The sequence below is a fragment of the Globicephala melas genome, chromosome 5 (genome assembly GCF_963455315.2).
Source record: "Globicephala melas chromosome 5, mGloMel1.2, whole genome shotgun sequence".
NCBI lineage: Eukaryota > Metazoa > Chordata > Mammalia > Artiodactyla > Delphinidae > Globicephala > Globicephala melas.
Window position 1 is genome coordinate 66,043,323 of NC_083318.1, and position 20,662 is coordinate 66,063,984.

The window sequence follows — 20,662 nt, forward strand, 5'->3', positions numbered from 1 at the left end:
AAGCTACAACTAAGGAGCCCACCTGCTGCAGCTAAGACCCGGCACAACCAAATAAAATAAATAAATTAAAAAAAAAAAAAAAGGAAAGAAAATGATTGGAAAGACTTTGGGTTTAAAAGAGGGGTCGGTTAAAAAAAAATAAAATGTGGACCCTATTTTAGGGAGCAAAGGATTTTAAGCATGTGACATTTATTTTGGATCTGTATTTTAGAAAAATAACTTTCCAGTGTGGAGCACGGAGAAGAAAGAATCTACTGCGACAGCCCAGGTGACACGTGACTGAGAATGAACTAGAGACAAGAGACTGTTCGACGTGACCGTCAGGAATGAGGAAGAGGAAGAGTCTGTGATGCCTCGAAAGTTTCTGCCCAGGGTTGGTGCTGCTTTTATTGAAGAGGAAACAGGAGTAATGATGGGTATTCAGAGGAGGCATGGTGAGTTCCACTGGTCAGGCAGTAGGACACAATGGTCTGGAGTCGAGTCCTGGGGATTGGGGTCTAGATCTAAATTTGGGACTCGTAAGTCCACACATGGTTGATGTTCAGAGAGAGCGTAACTGAGCAGAGAAAGGTAGTGCAGAGATGAAAGGTCAAAGTCCAGAGAACGGTGGTTGGAAAACTCCTTAAAGCTTAGTAAGAAACGGACGGGGAACCACAAGAGAGTCCTGACACAAAGGCCCAGAGAAAGGGAGCAGCTGGAGGAGGGGTGAGGCCCTGCGGATGACGAGGGCTGGAAAATGGGCCCCTGGACTGGACAACTGGGAGAGTAGCAGGCTGGGGGGGCTCTCGCAGACCATTCGCTGCGTTGTGGAGGTGGAGCCGGATTACGGAGGCAGGGGAGGGCAAAGGAGAACTGAGAGTGGAGCAATGAATATACACCAGTCTTTCAAGTGTTTAATCACGGAGAAGAATGAGGTCCCCATTCAGCAAATGCCTTCGATGACACGCACTGGGGATGCCAATGGGGACGAGACCTGGGCCCAACCTTCAAGGAGCGGGATGTGTCGTGGTGTAGGATGAACGTGCCGATAGGATGCTTCGGGTGATGGAAGGAGAAAGAAAAGATAATCACTGAGGGATGGAGGGAGAATCAAAGGAGGGCTGATTTTCAGGGTGGGAAGACTTGGAACAAACACTGGCTCTGCCTGAGGGAACGACAGGTGGGTTCTCTGTGCCAAAAGAATGGGGGGAGACTTGCCCGCAGGATTTAAACTATGTCTTTTTCTCCCCCTCAGAGTACAGAGTTGAATCTTCACGACGCATGATCTTTCTCCACAGGATATATACTCACCCATAAACCTCAGAGTCAAACATGTATTTTGCTAGCCAATCTGTTCTGGTATATATCTACATGGGTAAACTACTAGGGTGCTTCATCTTAAGGAAATTCCACACGGAATGAGACCTACCTCGGCCGGCTGGTCGGCTGGCTGTGGGATCACAAGCTGGTTGTAGTGCTGAAGCAACGTCTTCAGGTAGTCTAAAACCGTCTGGCAGGGCACTGGGTAGAAGAAATTGCAACAATTGCACATTAGCTATTTTGTGCTGGGAAAATAAAAAGCTTCAAGGTTTAAAAAGATTTTTGATGCAAACTTCTAAAAAAAAAGACTCATTTTCTAAAGGAAATAGAATCTTCTCTCATTTGACATCTGTAGTTATTTCAGTTTGTAAATATAGAACAGATGCTATGGTTCGGGGAGAATTTTTAGGCTCAGCACAGCTCACTGAAAACTTTTAAGTCAAACCTACTCTAAGATGAATTTGGGTTAATAATAATGATATCACACTGAACAACTCACAGAAGAGACATGTCTTCTGTGACTCAAGTTGTAACATTAGCACCCGACGGTACTTTTTAAAATTAAAGTACTGAAAACTAATGTTTCACTGGTTTTGGATCAATGATATAATGATCATTTGTAGTGCCATTCATTCCTAGTTCTTCAGGAAAGCAGTAAGCCATGCACTTTAGACCTGCTTCCTGACACAGACACATGTAGTTTTTCTGGTAAGTGTCTCACTCCTCCCCTCTCCAGAAACTCACCTGATCTGGTCCAATTCAGATTCGGTTATTATGTATTTCATTAACTGTTGCACTATATTTTGTGAGGCACAGTCTTACAGAATCACTGAATAATCACAATAAAACGGAACAGATGTTAACCCAACATAGAGTCTGACATTTTTTTTTTGTACCATTGCATAAATAATTCTTATATTTTAAGATTTATATTAGAGCCCTTTCCAGAGTATTAACTGATTGCTTTTAAAGGTCTTGGTAACTTAGTAAATAACCTAACGGATACGAATTATTGCCATCATCTGTCTTGGCTGTGTGTTTTCTTAAGATGTTTTTGTCACATTGAAGAAAATAATAAATATTTAACCTAAACCCTAATTTTAAAGTATCACCACTGAGCCTTCTTCACTTCATTTTTCTCAGCACTTTTTTGAGAGCAAACTGAAATTATCTTTATCTCCTGCTAACAGCTCTGGGTTTTTCAGGTGACATCACATTGCAACATAAATCAAAAACTACATCACCATCCTTTTGAAGAATTTGAATGATAAGAAGTAGAAGTAGGTTAGGAAATTTTTCTTCTTGCCAAAAAATATTTTCTTAAATAACATCCTTATAGACTTGTGTCTTACAGACCTGTGTCATAGGTCACTCTTGTATAGTCATTTGAATATATTCTTCAAATTAAAGAAGCAGTTTCAGGACAACCGCAAGATTGTGCCTTCAACAAAAAGAAGGCACGTGTGTATCAGTTTGAAGTAGGACTTTTATTAAACCAAAGTTTAATAAAACCTGTCAAGTACCTCTAATTTCATCATCTTATTAAAAGACTAACCCACTTTAGAGCCCACCCTGAGGTAACTAAACCCTTTGTTTTATTTATAATTCGGTCGAACCTTGCCCAAGTTCCTTTTAAGGGGCGCACTTACTGGCCAACACTTCTATGTTCTGACAGACACTTTCACCCTGGGTATGGCTGAGTAGAGACTCTGAGTCACTGAGAGCTAGAAAATCCACTTTCTAAACCACACCACTCCTGCTAGGGTATGCAGTGTTCACCAAAAAGTCTGAGCAAGTTAACTGAATGACAAACAAGAGTTTCCCACATTACTAGAGTTCCACAAACAAACAGTCTAACCCACTTTGCTCTCGGTGAGTGAGAATGTATCTTCTGGCAATGGGCACGGATTACAGGAGAAAAGCAGAAGCCGTGAGAAGCTAACGGAGACAGGAAACAAGTTTGCTGTTGAGTTCTGGCTTTTCATTAGCTGTGTGGCCTCTGGGACTCCATTTAACTTCTGTGCGTGAGTCCCTTCTACACACTGCTGAAAAGAAGGATCTCGGTAGCAGCAATGCAACTGTGTATACGTCACTGCTTTTCCAAGTGACACGTGAGAGGTATTACTCTGAATTTAGTTTGGAAGTTTTAGTAAAATTTGTAAATACTCACTGACTAAGATTTGAACGAAACTTCTTCTGATACTTTATCCATACTTTACGTTTGTTTAGGGAAGAAGTGTTTAAGTGAAGCACAAAAACGCTTACAAAACTGAATATTCAGTGTGACCTCAACCATGTTAAAAATAATTATGTGCGCAGAGAAGAGATTGGAAAGAAATAAACCAAAGTGTTAATAATTTAAAATGATTATATTTTGGTAACAGAATTAGGGCAGTTATTATTACCTTTATCCTTTATCATCCTTGTAAAAACCAGTTTAAAAAAAGTTCTACAGTGGGCATGGATTATAACTACTTAGAAGTTGTTTGAAGAATGTCTACATGACTGTTATCTCCCCTTCCTTTGCTATATGACCTTCAGTGTTGCCTGTGTAGCCCTGGAAGGGCTTGGAGGACGACTCTCCCATCCCTACACCCCCAGTATTTAGGCAGCAGTGCTAAGCCCTGAGCGAGGCCGGCTGAGGCACATGCGCTGGAAGAAAGTGGAATTTCATGTGACTTTACTGGCTGTAAGGCTCTCCTGAAGGCAAGTGGGTCCTGTGGGTGGTATCTGGGCACAAGGCCGAAGGCCAGGAAGACTTAGCTACTGAATTGACTCTGCACAGTTGGCGGCTGTACTGTCTGGGAGACTCTTAAGTAAGGGCCTTCCAAGGAGAACTGCTCTGATTCTGTTTTTGCCTATATTAAGGGTGCTTGGGTCTCGAGTACCTAATTTTCCTGGCAGATCATTGCATTAACATCTTGATCAGTTTCTCTTCTTGTTCCTCAAGCATTATTTAATCTACTTTGCTATGTAATTGTTTTTTTTTTTTAAGAAGATGTTGGGGGTAGGAGTTTATTAATTAATTTATTTTTGCCGTGTTGGGTCTTCGTTTCTGTGTGAGGCCTTTCTCTAGTTGTGGCAAGCGGGGGCCACTCTTCATCGCGGTGCGCGGGCCTCTCACTATCGCGGCGTCTCTTGTTGCGGAGCACAGGCTCCAGACGCGCAGGCTCAGTAGTTGTGGCTCACGGGCCTAGTTGCTCCGCGGCATGTGGGATCTTCCCAGACCAGGGCTCGAACCCGTATCCGCTGCATTAGTAGGCAGATTCTCAACCACTGCGCCACCAGGGAAGCCCTATAATTGTTTTTTAAAGACTCAAAACATTTACCTCCAAGTATACCACATACAATTTTATAGGGAGATTGAAATTGTTTACTGTCCTCTGACGACCATGCCATCTGTGTGCTTATTTCAAGTGTCCTATTCATATCGTCTCCATAAAGTATAAGTTCCGCAATTGTAAATGTCTAGAAATAAACAATGAGCTTTAAGTGTTACTCAGCCTACGACGCACGGTAATTCTCTTGATTATCACAATGTCCTGTCTCTGTTTAATTTAATTGACGTGTGTAGCTGCTACAACAGAACGTGCCTGACACTGGGCTGGGAATCGGGGTTATGAGGATGACTGTGACTTAGTCTCTATCCTCAAGGACCTTACACAGCCTGCCTCTCCTCGTATCAAGACCCCAGAAGAGACAGACACACAGAGAGTAAAAACTGGCCCTGATACAGACTTCAACAGAAGCAAGTATGATGTACGACAGCAAGTGGTTAATTCTGCCGGGAAACTGGGGGAGGGCTTGTTATGGACAGGTGTCGCCTGACCTGGGTACTGATGGCTGAAGAGGAGTTTCTCGAGTGGGGAAAAGGAGGATATGTTGGAAGGACAGCAGGAGTTAAGGGAAGACCAGAAGCAAGGGCACAGCGGCTCAGGAATCACAAATTGTCCAGAGGGGTTGGAACACTCGGTGTATGGTGGGAACTGAGGGGCGAGTCTCCAAAAATGAACAGGAAGACTCAGGCAGTGAAGGATGTCACGTGCCACACTGAGGGGGCTGGAGTTTACTCCATGGGCCAATAGAGGCTTTTCAGCAGTGGGTGACGTGGGCCTTTTCAGTTGGCAGAGCCTGGCGTCTGGGGGAGTTGAGTGGCTATCGCAAGAGTCCATATGGTGAAACAGGCCTGGATGAAAGCAATGGGGAGAGGGGGGAGGACCCCATACCGGTGGGTATGTACGAGGTGGAATCCAGAGGAGAGGAGGCTGACATCAAGGAGGGAGAGAGATGGTTATGGATGGAACTGCGGCTCCCAACCTGGGTAACTAACTGAATGCTGACCTTTTTACAAGGTAAGACTACCATCAACAATCTGAGAAAACCACTTAAGATTTCTGTATGATCAGGCACAGGACCATGTCCCTGTTTCTTTTTTTTTTTTTTGCGGTACGCGGGCCTCTCACTGTTGTGGCCTCTCCCGTCGCGGAGCGCAGACTCCGGACACGCAGGCTCAGTGGCCATGGCTCACGGGCCCAGCCGCTCCGTGGCATGTGGGATCTTCCTGGACTGGGGCACGAACCCGTGTCCCCTGCATCGGCAGGCGGACTCTCAACCACTGCGCCACCAGGGAAGCCCCCTGCCTCTCTGTTTCTTAAGGTTGCTCTTTGTTGAGTGCTTCCTGGAACACCTAGCAGGCACTCGGTTGCTACTTAATGAACTTAATACTTCCAGCATTCCAGTATTATTAACCTCACCTTACAGAAAGGGGAAACCGAGGCTCAGTATGGTTAAGTAAGTTGCCTAAAACCACAGATAGCAAGTGGCAGGAGCAGAAATCCAAACCCAGGTTTGACTCCAGGGCCATTTTCTTCAGCCCACGCTGTTCTGTGTCCCTCAGTCTCACAGCTACCGCCAATAGTCGTGCTGACTTCTACCAAATTCTGAGTAAAAGAACTCAATCCTTTATTGCTCTCTGTTCCTATCACTCGCTCTAGTTTTTTACTCAGAACATTCATTCTCCTTAGAACGCGCACGTTAAGCTTGATCAATGTATTTCTCGGGACCAGAAGTCGACCTGAGCCTTCTCCCACAGGCACTTCTGGGCACGTGGGCTGGAGGGTGGCACGAGCAAGGGAGAGCACTGGCATTGCGACACCACTTACTCCAAGGGCTTTTTGTTCTTACAAAACTAGTTATCCAAAAACAGACACCGATTTATTTTTTTAAAATCTTCGTACGTAGAATATCCTTACCTAGGACCAGCACTTTGTACGTAATCCAAGGTTAATTCTCTAGTTTGTAGCCTCCTGAGTTAGTACAGTTGATCCTCATTATTTGCAGGTTCTGGACCTGCAAATCTGTCTACTCGCTAAAATGTATTTGTAACGGTCAAATCTGTATTTGGGGTGCTCTTGCGGTCACTGCGGACTTTGGCTGGTCACTGAGAAATCTGAATTTCTGGAATCACACACCCCCAGCTGAGGCTGAACAAGGTAACACTTGGCTTGCTCGTTTCAGCCCTCAAACGATAGCAAGGGTTCTTTTCATGTTCTGTTTAGTGCCATGGTTTTTGCATTTTTGTGCCTTTTCTGCTTGGTGATTTCGCTGTTTAAAAGGAGCCCCAAACGGAGAGTTGAAGTGGTGTCTAAGTGTTCCTGAGCGCAAGGCTGTGATGTGCTTCAAGGGGAAAATGCGTGTTAGATAAGCTTTGTTCAGGCTTGAGTCACAGCGTTGCTGGCTGTGAATTCAGTGTTAACCAACTAATACTATATATTAAATAAGGGCTCGTTAAACAAAAACATACTTAAAACGACGTTTTGTCATTGGCTGACGAAAATGTTGCAACCAGAGGCTCTCGGGAACCGAGGTCTGTATTTCCCCTCAGAGTAATGCCTTGCTGATTCAGTGCTCACAGCTTACAGAATAGAACGACTGTGAATAATGAGAATCGACTACATTTTGAGGGTGGAAGAGGGTAATAAACTAGCTCTGGAGTCAAGAGGCTTCGATTCTAATCTGAGGTCTGCCACAGACTTTACCTGTCCAGGTTGCAACCTCTTTGTCTGTAAAATGGGAATATTAATTTTTGTTTGGAGTTATGAAGATAAATTGAGATGATCATAAATGTACTTTTTAGAAAGTAGAAAGTTCTTTACTAATATCAACAGTAAGTGTATCTTCTCTATATTTGGCACTTAGAAAACGTCAAGTTTTTTTTTTTTTTTTTTTTTGCGATACACGGGCCTCTCACTGTTGTGGCCTCTCTCGTTGCGGAGCACAGGCTCCGGATGCGCAGGCTCAGCGGCCATGGCTCACGGGCCTAGCCGCTCTGTGGCACGTGGGATCTTCCCGGATCGGGGCACGAACCCGTCTCCCCTGCATCAGCAGGCAGACTCTCAACCACTGTGCCACCAGGGAAGCCCAAGGTATTTTTAATGTGTCATAATTATTTTACTTTGGAAGTTATTATTTTTTAAATTTTATTGAAGTATAGTTGATTTACAATGTTGTCTTAGTTTCAGGTTACAGCACAGTGATTCAGTTTATATATATATATATATATACACATATATATTCTTTTTCAGATTCTTTTCCCTTATAGCTTATTACAAAATATTGAGTACAGTTCCCTGTGCTATACAGTAGGTCCTCGCTGATTATCTATTTTGTATATAGTAGTGTGGAAGTGATTTTTTTTTTTTTTGCGGTACACGGACCTCTCACTGTTGTGGCCTCTCCCGTTGCGGAGTACAGGCTCCGGACGCGCAGGCTTAGCGGCCATGGGCTCACGGGCCCAGCCGCCGCTCTGCGGCATGTGGGATCTTCCCGGACCAGGGCACGAACCCGTGTTCCCTGCATCGGCAGGCGGACTCTCAACCACTGCGCCACCAGGGGAGCCCTGGAAGTGATTTTTTAATTACCATACAGTATTTTATATTTCTAACACCCACATTTTATCATATTTTTAAATCTCTGAACTTGGTGTTCAAAGATAATTATAATGTGCAATTACGATTTGCAGTGTTTTTTCTTCTTCCTTAGTGGAACATAAAGTATTAGTGTGTCTTACATTCAATGGGGGCTTAAATTAGATGAAATATGGTATTTTATACCCACCCTCCCTTATGAGTTCTCTTCACCCAGTGCTGACTGTAAGCTTTCTGAATAAATGTGACTACTCTAACCTGACATCTTCTCCATAGAGAAGTTTGCCCATCACCATTCTTCTTCTTCTTCTTCTTCTTTTTTTTTAATGGTACGCAGGCCTCTCACTGTTGTGGCCTCTCCCGTTGCGGAGCACAGGCTCCAGACGCGCAGGCTCAGCGGCCATGGCTCACGGGCCCAGCCGCTCCGCGGCACGTGGGATCCTCCCAGACTGGGGCATTAACCCGTGTCCCCTGCATTGGCAGGCAGACTCTCAACCACTGCGCCACCAGGGAAGCCCTACCATTCTTCTTTTAATAACCTCTCAGCTCTTTGTATTCCTGATCCAAATGTCTTCCTTTTGTGACTTTTTCTTCTTTTAACCTATTTTCACTTTCTTTTAAAAAATTTAAACTTTTAAACAGACTTTCTATTTTCTAGTGTGATAATCTAATGTAAAAGAAAATGTGCTAATGCTATTTCCTGGGATAAAATATTTAATTGCCTATATCTGCAGATAACTCTGGAAAGTAAGTTAGACAGCACTTTCTAGAAGCCCCTTGTTTGCCTGTAGTTGATATCAATAAGACTTTGTTGAATGTTTCACAAATAATACAATAAACAAAGGCCCTCTCGGGTGGTGCCAGAAAGAATACCCCTCCCCGGTCCCTCCTTTCAGTGAGGGCTGTCACCTTCCTTTCCCCCTTTTACAGCTACCCAAGTGAAAGCATTTTTTCCTGTAGACTAATAGGCTCATTTCTTTTGAACTCTCAGTTCAAGAACTGCTCCCAGATATAAATGCTTTATTTAAGGGGGGGGAAAAAAAAAGAAAGAAACTGGAATCTCAGAGTTGCTCAACAGCCTGACTCTGGAGAGAGAGGGAAGTGCCTGAGGAACACTGCCCCGGAACTGACCCACTGCAGGTGCTCCCATCATCTTGCTCACCTTATTTCCTCCGCTAACTGCTGCGCGCTCCTCTCCCCTTTGTACTCATCCACCCTGCTCGGCTGTAAGAAGAGTGATCGTACAACATACGGGCAGATTCTACAGGAAGAAAGCCCCAGGTCCTTCCATGGAAATGTACGGCCTCTAGGATAACAGAGGCCTCCTGGGATCATTGGGAAGCACGGATACTGCTTAGGGAAAATCGATCCCAAATCTCACAGGAAAGTTACGGCTTGCAAAATATTCTTGTTACGTACAAAACCAGAGTATTATTGCTGTACTTTTCTTCATATGGATAAAAGTAACAGATTCCCCCTCGGCCCTGCCCACACCAAAGGCACAGCTCGTAGAATGCCAGAGTGGATTCCTGGGTGATCACCCACAGGCTGGTTTGCTGTTTAGCCAAAGATGGAGGTTGGGAGGTGAGGAGGGCAAGAGGGCAGTTATGTCTCTCTTTGATTCAAGTCTTTCATCTCGAGGGGCACTTTCAACCTGACGCCCAATACTAAGGTATCCCTAGGTAATGAATCCAGGAGTTAAGTAATCACAAATGGCTAATCTTTCCTGCATTTCACACTATTTTTTTTCTATTCATAATTGACAAACTGAGTCTCCTCTATATCGTTGAATTTCAGTATGGATTACTTAAAGCAATCATGGCTCTCCACATAGAATTGGTTCAAGTTCATGGAGGGGACTCTTTACAGTAACAGTGGTGGAATGTTTACAGTAACAGTGGTGATCATTAGCCTAATTTCAACAACTGTCATTCAATGTCTGACCATCAAGAGGACTCAAGAAATTGCAGCATTTTCGTCTTTCTGGGAAGCAGAGAAGGACAATGATTAGTGGCAGGCCAGCAATGAGTTATCCCTGAAACAGACATTTCATCTGTACAGATTTAGGAAACAAGAGGTAGAGTGAACCCCAAATTTGCTTGGTAAGTTTACCAAGGGTAGATGGCTCACCAAATATTTACGGTTAGGAATTAGGCAATAACACTCTGGACATTTGTGTCACCTGTCCTTGCACTCTGAAACTCTTCCCCACAGCTCTGAATGGCTGATGCAAGGACCTGCAGCTGGCTGATCTCCAGGACACTATCTTCTCCCCTAATGAAAGAGGAGTGGGGAGTAAGATGCAACATACCCTTTTGGCGGTAAAACCAATAGTTCACATAATTTATGAAACTGTGCAAGTTGTAAAATCCCAGCGTGTCAGCTGCACCCATATCTCTTTGACTTGGAGAAACCAGTAGCGCTCTGGTTCCACCGCATTCTTCTGGGTCCTGCCAGTCAGTCTCTCTGCTGCAGTCAGATCCGGCCTGGCAGGGACAACGCCAAGACTCTGCATCTAACCCCAGGGCTCAAATGTAACAACAGAGAATGGATTTCCTTCACCTCTTGCTTCTCTCCCACAACTGCACTCAATCTAATTCCAAAACGTTCTGAGCCAAACCTCAGCTCTATTTGGGCAATTCTCTTAAATGAAAGGACAGAAGGAAAATAAATTTCTGATTTGGCAATTCTAATAAGCAAATGGGTAACTTTCTTCAACACTTCCTTCTTTTTACCTCAGCTGCCAAACTGGGTGGTGCAAAGACACCGAGTTAGGAAAAGAACGTAATTTCTATTTCTATTTATGGATCAGCCTTAAAACTTTTAAATCTGTTATGTATGCTTTATTTTGAACATATTAGTATGCAAGTATATGTATGTAAATAACCAATGAATGTGTACATTGGTAGATACACGCTCAAAAATTTTTATCAATGGGCTGCATGATTAAAAAGGTCTTAATGTCTTTTATAAGCCACAGACATGCAGGAATGACCTCAAAGATATAGGCAAAATCAGGAGCTTTCCAAACAGGGAAAAAAAATGGCTTTGCAACCCAGAGAAGATCTTGCCATAAAGATGACTTTACTACTCTGCAGATCTAGTGTCTCTGCGAGGCGGTACAATGCCTCGCGTTTAGCCAGGAGCACAACTAGTTTGCGACCAGCTTAATAACTGGTCTGTCTTTGAGATATTCCTTTTAGTTTACAGTTGCATATTAACTTTAAGGGGGAGTTTGCACGCTAAAAAGAGACCATGCCTATTGAAACTTAACAAGAAAGGGGAGAAGTTAGTGGAACAGAAGAGACCATTTGTTCTCTGAGCCCTGCCTCTGTAGTTATCATTTCATTTTAATTTCTCTCATGGACTAATAAAACACATATATCAAAGTCTTTAAAAATACAAAAGCCATTTTAAAGGAACAGGGTCACTTTTTGAAGAAAGTTCAAGCTCACAGAACCTGGCCTATTTCAATCTCATTGCACTACATCTGGGAATCACTTTTGTATCAGTGGAGACATCTTTTAATTGGACCATAGTTTTCAGGCCTACACCCCAGAAGACTGTGGCTTAAACACAGGACAAGGCTAGCGGCTCATCTTGAAATTTCCATTTGGCACTGGTAGGCTAAAACTGTGCATGCCTGTTTTTCTAACTCTTCTACATCGCCGGCCCAAACAACAACAAAAAGCCACACATACACGCACACGTGCATACATACATGCAGATGGGACACTGGAAAGGAATGAGTTGCAGGTGGCTTGCAAGGAACAGGGCAGGGTACCTGGGATGCTCTCTAACTTTCTTCTGAGCTCTTCATTTTCTTGTTGCAGTGACACCACCTCCTGCTCCAGCTCTTGGCACCGAGGACAGTAGCCCTCCTCTTCCTCCTCCTCTTCTTCCTCAGGCAGCGTAGAAGAGGATGGGTGACCGTGGGATTCGGATGTCGCTGGGGAGGTCCAGCCACCTAGCGTGTGCACGGGGGATGTTGCTAGAGGATCCACGTCCGCCAGGTGGCCATACTCACTGACTGAGGAGGTGTTTGCAGTCGGAAAGCTCCCGGAGAGCAGGTAATTTTGTAGGGAGTCAGTGAAAACCCTCAAGAAGGCAGAAGTCTGTTGTTTCCTTTGCATATATTGCATCTCTATGTCTACACTGTCTGAGGTCTGACTGTGGACCCCTTTGCCAACAGGGCACTGCTCCTGTCTTTCAGTGTAACTTGAGCCTTCCTGCTTTACGCAAGAAATCAGGGATTGAGAATGGCTGGAGTCCAGAAGCTTTCCTCCACAATTTAAGAGGCTAAGGACTCGGCTGCATTGTTGAGCAAAGGCGTCCAAGATCATACGACTCTCTGAAATACAAGAGAAGACACGTCAGAGACTGCCAGCCAAGACAAGGGACAAGTAAGGTCCTCGACCTAGAGTTTAACATTAAAAAATGTCAAAAACATGGACTTCTACTCCCTGCTACACACACAGGTGACATGGTGCATCCACTCCTAATAGGATGCATAGCTTCCGGCTGCTCTGTGACTGGTGGGGTGCCTGATGAGCCACCCCTAACTTGACTCTGGGAAATGGCTGGACTGCGAGACGGGGGCACCGGATAGACACTCCCTCTGCGTGGTTATTAACCGGCCTGCACAGGTCTGAACTCACACCTTTGGCTTCATTAATATCCTTACTCTAATGAATCGAGCCAGCCCTGCAGACTCAACTCCTCATTGACAGGAGGGCTTACAGCAATCATTACCTCTATTTCTGGAGTGCCCTCATGCCCTTGCTATTAATCAGCTGATACAATCCCTGCTGAGAGTACGTTGCTCCCAGATGCAAAATGGAGAAGAACGATGAGTCTTTCTGAAGAGCTCACTAAACGTCTAAGGTAAAATAAAGAGTGGGCCTACAAGGCAAATAGTGAGGAGCCCCGAAGCAAGCCTGTGTCATCCAACATCTGTGCTCACCATTCGTTTACTTTATCTGCTAACTTAGATTTCTTGTCAAGGCCAGCGTTTAGCTTGATCTATAGCAGCAGCATCTGAAAAGCAATAGTGCCTCTTCTCAGGGCTTCTCCCACCAAATCTCTTAAATGGTATGTGCTGAGGGTGCCAGTTAGTTTCCACAAGTGTATTCTAAAGCATATTAACTGTTAATCAGTGGAAAGCAAAAAGCGAACAGAAAACAATCAGTTCACTTCAAAAAGAAAGAAAGAAAAACCCAATGTCCTGAAAATGTGATTTAATGTTGCCAGTCTAAGGGGCTTGAAAATTCACCCTAAATGTAACCGTCACAAGAACACTGTCTTCTTTCTGGACCACCACCCAGAACGCGCTATTTATATCAATAAATATCCACAGAGAGACAGATAACTTTTTTAGGGCTTATATAGAGCTATCAGGGTACCTCTCATTTCCTCTCCCACCCTACGCGGAATAATGGTAACAAACAAAATATTGTAGGTTCTAGATGCCGAGATCCGTTGTTTATGATAGAAATGTAACGAGTCACTTGCTGTCTCTGGAAATGTTGACTAGCTGTATTTTTTTCTGAGGGGAAAAAAATAACCTTGAAAAGTGAAAAGTGGTGAGATGCTTGAGGGCTTCTATGGGGACAACAAACTAAATAGCTGTGATTCAGAAATTGATTTCTCTAGAAAACCCAGGACGATGACCAGCAAACCAACCTTCAGAAACCTCCAGGTGGTACTTCAGCCTCTACTTTGTTTTTTCTTACTATTCTTCCTGAAGTAACTAAGATATCAGGGGAAGGGGGTACAAGTCTCCTATTTCACTTATTTAATAAGAATATACATAAAGCCCAGAGCATAGAGCAAGCACCTCTCATATCTCCCAAATCTATAAAATGCTCCCATTCCTAAATCTCTCAGGAAAAATGACAAGTCAGAACACAGAGGCCAGTTCTTCTCAGTTCAGGAGAGATTTATAGACTGTATATTCCATGAGTGGACTGGGGTTTGAGGGCCAGCGCAGAATCTCTAGAAATATTTACTGAATACATGTGGGGACTCTTATAAATAAATAGAGTATCTTAGTTTACAGCATTTGTACCCTTACCCTGAATCCCACATATATTAGGCACAGGCCTATTTTTTACACGATTATTTTGAGTACTAAAGAAAGAACTAGATGCCAGGTATAGTTTTAGGCTAGAGCTGATAGATGGGCTGGGAACTTGGCTGAAGTAGCGGCCAAGATAAAGTCGGCTTGCTGCCTTGGAGAAAAAGGGATGTGGATATGGGAAGGGTATTTCGCACACCGAACACTGGAAGTGATGATGACTCTGCCCCCAGCCAGGTGGAAAGGAATAACTAAGCTCATGATTTGAACCAAAACTTAATGGAGAAAGACTTCAAAGAGCTGGGTGTTATATCTTACAATGACCAAAACCGAATAAACGAGAAAGTAAACAGTTGAACCATACAAGTGGGGAGGTTTAAGATGCTGCATTCTCATTTCTTCACTCCTGGCTTTTTGTTCTTTTATTAGTAAAATCAAAGGACAATATTGATTGGCGACTCTCAATTCTAGCACACCAGCAGTTTTCACTCATTTAATCCTATAATCCCATTCTAGATCTAAAGTTGTATTTACTGTTTGCATTTTAATCAGAATAGTCCCAAGTGATTTACAGCCTATACACCTATAACATAACCTTGATGAAAGGAACAAAATATGAAAGGAAAGGCTAAAACAGAATTGCCTAGAAAGAACTGCTCGAATGTATCTGTCCACTGTCCTAAGGAGCTCAGTTGTTTTAATCATGTTGATAAAACACGTTAGGGTATAGATTTTAAGGGGAAAAAAAAATCTGATGTAGAGACAAGCATGATTTGTTTTCTTAACTGAAGGATAAACTCGTAATATGCTGAGAAAAAAATCATTATGTAATATACTACATTATGAAGATAATGTATTAAAGTGCACTCAGAATATCAGAGAATAGTTACAATCATAAAACGGTTCTTGCCTGCAGTTTTTTCAAATGCTTCATTCTGAATTTGTTCTCAGAACGAATATATGTAAAAATGCCAACTGTAGCCCTAAAGCTGTATTCTCTTCTTTTCACTACCTTATATTTGAATAGTATTTTATGTCAATACATTGAAGAGTATGATGAAAAATACTACTATTATACTTGGTGGGAAATGGCAAATCTTTACACTTAACACACATTGCAGCCAGCAGTGCTTCAGCTTTCCATACGGAATATAATTAGAACACAAGTACTGTGCGATGCCCATTATTGCTAAGAAATGGAGAAAAGTTCTGTTTTCATATGAACACGATTGAACGGCCACTGATCCACGATTCTTAACTGAGCAAAGTGTGAACATGTATTTTGAAATTTTAAACTCTTTTCCCCCACTAGGCACAGAATGTTCCAGTCAAGTGATGGCAAGGAAGTACAAAGTCAACAGTTTATAGAGAGGCTTTAAAACAACCTAGTTGATCCCTAACTTCTTTAAAATTAAACACCGTAAAATGTTAATAAATCACAATCACAAAGCACTCTAAAATGACCACATCTCTCTCATTTATTTTGCTTTATTGTGCAATGTGTCGGGATCTAATATCATGTTGCAAATTGTGCCCAGTCTGATTCCAGAATCCGAACCCGTGTTATTTTTGTAATTAAAAACTTCATTTCTAGAATTTCTTCAGAATTTAAGTGGTTTAATCCATCCTAAATCTGATAAGTGAAGAAGAGGGATGGGAATTCAGCAATGAAACACAGGCTCCCTACTTTAACATCCTTTTTTGTAAGTAAAGCCTTGAATGGAATTTGCCCATCACAGCAGATCCCCAAGAGTATTCTGTTTCTATGAAGGAGATCACAGTAGTCAAGATTAGTGGTAATTTTTTGATTTTAGCCCACAAAGGGTGAAATATATTAATACTAAAAATGCAGAGGCAGAAAAAAAATTTTTGTGACCTATACGATCCTGTATCCATATATTACATCTATCAAAAGGATTTGCAACTAGTTCAAAATAGATAATTTCCTTAAAACATTAATATAACTTCTTTTTATGAGAGGACTTCGTGGCACAGAAAACAGAAGTTAGAAAATGAAAGCATCTTTGGAAGCATCACCCCTGTCTTAAATCAATGAACTACTGTATGTCTTTCAAAAAAAATGCCATCCAATTTTTTTTTCCCTAATGGCAAATATCAACACAGCAAAACAGGATGCAATTTTTCTAAATAAATAAATCAATGATGTGTCAAAAATTAACAGATGAGTTAATATACTCAGTGCTATCAAAACCAGATGGTGCTTCCTAATATTCATCCTGCTCAGTCAATCCCTGAATATTTTCTGGACCATCGGTATATAAAATAGGATGCTGCTATTCGTGATGGCAAACAAAAGCAATCATGCCTGCCAAGCACATACTATAACAGGCAGCATTTCAGCTCTGCTAGACAGAAAGTAATTAGAATGCTTTTAATGTCCAAAAGAATGATGCTGATAGGCTGCCGCAGATGTGTAGATTTATGAATATTTATATGGTGGTTTATAGCTGACACTTTTATCAGTTGAAGAAGATAAAATATCTGCCTGCCTCAAAAGCTTGACAGTCAGGTTAATAAAATCTCATTAAAGAGAATGACCTATGCAATTATATAGGATTTATTGTAATTCATTTTTGATTGTACTCTGCTTAAAGATGCAATTTCCCATTTCCTGATGCCAAATTTAGGCTGCATATCAAGATCTACGTGGGTTTTAACTCTAAGCCTCCCACAGAGGAAAAATAGGCTTTTAGAACCACGGCATATTACCGCTTTTAAGGAAAATTATACTCTTCAGGAGATTTTACAAGAATGTTGAAAAATCTATTTTAATCATGTATTTCTCCTCTCAATGGTTTATGGCCCTTAATGGCAAATAAGGTTCACTTCAACCCTTTCATCTTTTCACTGCATTTTCTCTGGACACTCAGTTATCTCTCTTCCATCCTTGACTCATTTCATCTCATCGACATTTTGACTATTTTCAGTTTACGAGGTAGCCTGAGACCCTGCAGTACCACTGTTGTGAGGGTGCCACAAGCAAATCACCACCCCTACCCCTACCCCACCCAGTGTGCTAGGATGGCTGTCTGTACACACATGCTTATTGGTTCAAAGTGGAACCACTAGTTCCTCAAAGAGCCAATCAGCTCTTCAGGTGACTGTCCCTCTGATGGCCACTCACATCACTGTGCCTGTTAAGAGATGGCTTTGTCCCCCAATGATTAATAGTATGACCACAATTCATGATGTCTAGTACTATGGTCTTTTTTTTTTTTTTTTGCCCCTGACCATTTTCCTCACTGCATGGCAGAAAACTACCATTCAATTCCCATCTTTCCAACAAGTACATGGCATCCTGTCTTGGGGCTATCTAGCCTACCTCTCTATGACCTCTCTTAAAAAAAAAAAAAAAAAAAGGCAGCAGCAGCACTGAAAATAAAAGGAAATAAGAAACACAGGGAGTTGGAGGGACATCAAAAAGCCCCTTTCCACTCCTTTAGATTCAGTGATATGATTTCCACCTGCGGACAGAGACAAACTAAACAGGACGTTAGAAGAAACACTGAAAAAGAGGACATTCAGAACAAGGTAAGAAGGAAACAACAACAGCAAAAACTCCTTATGGATAAAAGAGTGGGGCAACTGCCAGAGTAGAAGGCACCATGGAAAGGATAGCAAGTGACTGGCGCAGAAAAAAGAAATATAGGAAAAATAGCAGGGAAAGGCAAGGTTAAAACTATGGATGAAAATGGAAATGAGAAGGGGCAGATTTATACTGTATGAAAAAAAGTAGAAGACAGAAAGAAAGACAGTCCGCAAAGACTGAAAGGAGAAAGCAGGATGAGATTAAAGACTGAACTGGGCAGATAAAGAGGGGGGAAAACCCCAATGAACATGGTGGCACTGAGGCTGTGCAAAGGAGTAAGCAAAATATAGAATGTGGAAAAAAGGACCCAAACTTCTGAACAATGTAAAGATAAAGGAAGATAAAGCAGAGCCGGGAAATAAACAAGGAGTGAACAAGAAGTAGTATATAAGAAAACCAGACTCCAAGCCCAGAGAGCACACAAACCTCACTAAGAAGGGGGGAAAACAGAAGAAAAATGAGGAAAGTGAAAGTAGGCTAGCCTCACAGTGAACATAGAAGCACAGCGGAATTAAAATACAGGGAAAAAAACCACACCTCACAAACAATAAGGACATCCACATAAAAACCTCGCCAACATCTCCCAGCCAGTGAGGGATGTGACAGAGCAAGTCTTCACTATAACCTGTAATTAGGTTTTCTTTCTCAAAACCAATCCTTCCTGTGTCAAAATACTGACAAACAACAGAACATGAGCTTAGGCATCTATAACGCATTTCAAGACAATGCTCCTATTTTCATTAGGAAAAAAGGAAGCCGTGGATTCACTGATATGAAGGATTTGGGGGGCTCCAAAGTGCCATACAAGGCCTGAGCAGGAACTTTTCGTTCTGAGCGGCGGGATACACGGGGCTGCGAGTCCAAGGGGAGCAGAGAGCACACTTGGGCGCAGGCCCCAGGCTGTGACCTCTCCACCAGCCCGTCGCCCTCCCCGCCGCTGGGCTGGAGAGCCGGCTTTTCTCAGGAGTCGCGTACCCTGGGGTGGATGCTCCCCGAAAGGCAGTCATTTCTAAGGGGCCTGGGACCCCGCGGTGCAGCAGCGCCCACCCGGCGGGGCCCAGAGCGCCCGGGGTTCCCGGGGCTGGGGGGGAGGGGCGGGAGGTCTCCGTCCCTTAAGTCGCGGCCGCCGGGGCGAGCGCCAGTTCCAACCGCGCGGCTGCTGCAGAGGAGCCTCGCGTCCTGCACACACCGGCGGGGACTCTGGGGTGGCCGGGTAAAGGGGGCCAGGGAGAGGCAGAGACAGCGCGCGCTCGCCAGGAAAAAGCAGGAAAGCAGCCCTAGGGCCAGCCGCGTGACCGCGACAGAGTGAGCGAGAAAAAGAGAACTAGAGGGCAAATGAGAAGGGAAAAAGAGAAGGAAGAACAAATGGAGGAGAGAGGCAGATAAAGGGAAGAAGCAGAAGGAGAAAGTGAAGCAGCGGAGGGGAAAGGGAGGGCGTCCCCGAGAACCGCCAGAGTAGCGCCCGCTTCTCCCCGCGCCGCCGCCGCTGTCACCCCACGGTGTCCCGCCCCCACTCCCCGCCTGCGCGCCGCCCCCGCCCCGCCGATCGCCCCTGCCCGGGCGCCGAGCGGGACGCTAGCGGCGGAGCCACCTGTTAAGAGGCGCGCGCGCCATCGGAAGCCCCGGACGCGGCGGCGGTGAACCTCCAGAAGTTGCTGCCGGCGCGTAGAGGCCTTGGGGGTGCGCTCGGACGCCCCGACGCTCCCTCAGCCGGCTCTGGGAGCCTCCCGCTCTCCCCTCCCACCCCCCACCCACCCCGCTGGGCAAGGCGCGCGGGAGGCTGTCCTCGGTCCCCGCTTTCTCTTTCCCGGGTCCTACCCCTCCCCCAACCCGTGGCGGGACGGAAAGTTGCTCCCGAGAGTTGGTACCTGCGCTGAGCTCCAGGCTGGCGCCGTTGCCGCCCGCGCTGCTGCTGCCCGCGGCGGCTGCCGCCGGGCCCGAGCCGTACCTGACGACGGCGGCGAAAGATGAGGACGACGACGCGGCGGGGGCCGCGGGCGGCGGCGCTGGGGTCCTCAGGTGGCCCTGGGACGTGGCGGGCGTGCAGGACGGAGACGACGACGAGGCGGCGGCGGCGGCCCGGCCGGGCCCGGGTGGGTAAGAGCTCTGCGCTTGGAACTGCTGCGGTGGCGGCGGCGGCTCGCTGCTGCTGATGGAGACCGCGGCTTGCGGCGCGAAGGCCGGCGGGGGCGGCCGCACGTGCGGCAGCTCCACCAGGGTGGGTCGCTCGTACCGCTTGGCCAGCGTCGGTCTCTTGCTGGGGAATGTCTTGAGGACGCTGTAGGGGCTGCGCTGCTTGTAGATTTTGGGGACGCTGGGCCCCTCTTCCGCCGGCTGCATCTCCTCCTCCATTCTGCGCCTCTGGGCAGGTCCCGGGTCGCACGCCCCCTCCGCGCCCGGCGCCTGGCTCCGAGGGTGCCTCTGCCGCCCGCCCAACGGCTCTGCCCGAGTGCGCGCGCGTGGAAGGGTGGCTGTCTGTGCCGTGGCCGCCGTCGTCGCCGCCGCCGCCGCCACCACTGCCGCCTGTCGCGAAGGCTGGCATCGCCGAGCCCCTGCGCGGGGGGCTGCCGCCCGAGCGCTGATTGACAGGCTGCCTCACCAATGCCTGGAGGGAGAAAGGAGGTAAAGAGCAAGTGTTTAGGGTTATATCTGCTAATGATAATGGGGGCGGGGGCGGGGCCTGGCGCAGCCGCTGCCGCCCGCGTGGTCGCCCAGCCGGGTGTGCGCCTCCGACGGGGGAAGGGAAGGAAT

General features: G+C 45.2%; 1 protein-coding gene across 2 annotated transcripts in view; it reads right to left on the bottom strand.

The window, feature by feature from the left end:
* The window catches only part of BEND4 (BEN domain containing 4), a 33,698-nt gene extending 13,279 nt beyond the window's left edge, over nt 1-20,419 (bottom strand). For both annotated transcript variants that reach the window (XM_030881143.2, XM_060299278.1), the window contains exons 1-3: nt 19,780-20,419; nt 12,010-12,576; nt 1,409-1,500 (exon numbers count right to left, since the gene is read on the bottom strand). In XM_030881143.2, coding sequence (XP_030737003.1) covers nt 1,409-1,500; nt 12,010-12,576; nt 19,780-20,263 — 1,143 coding nt within the window. In that variant the 5' untranslated portion in view covers nt 20,264-20,419. The remainder of the gene's footprint in view (nt 1-1,408; nt 1,501-12,009; nt 12,577-19,779) is intronic.
* Nucleotides 20,420-20,662: the final 243 nt, after the last annotated feature.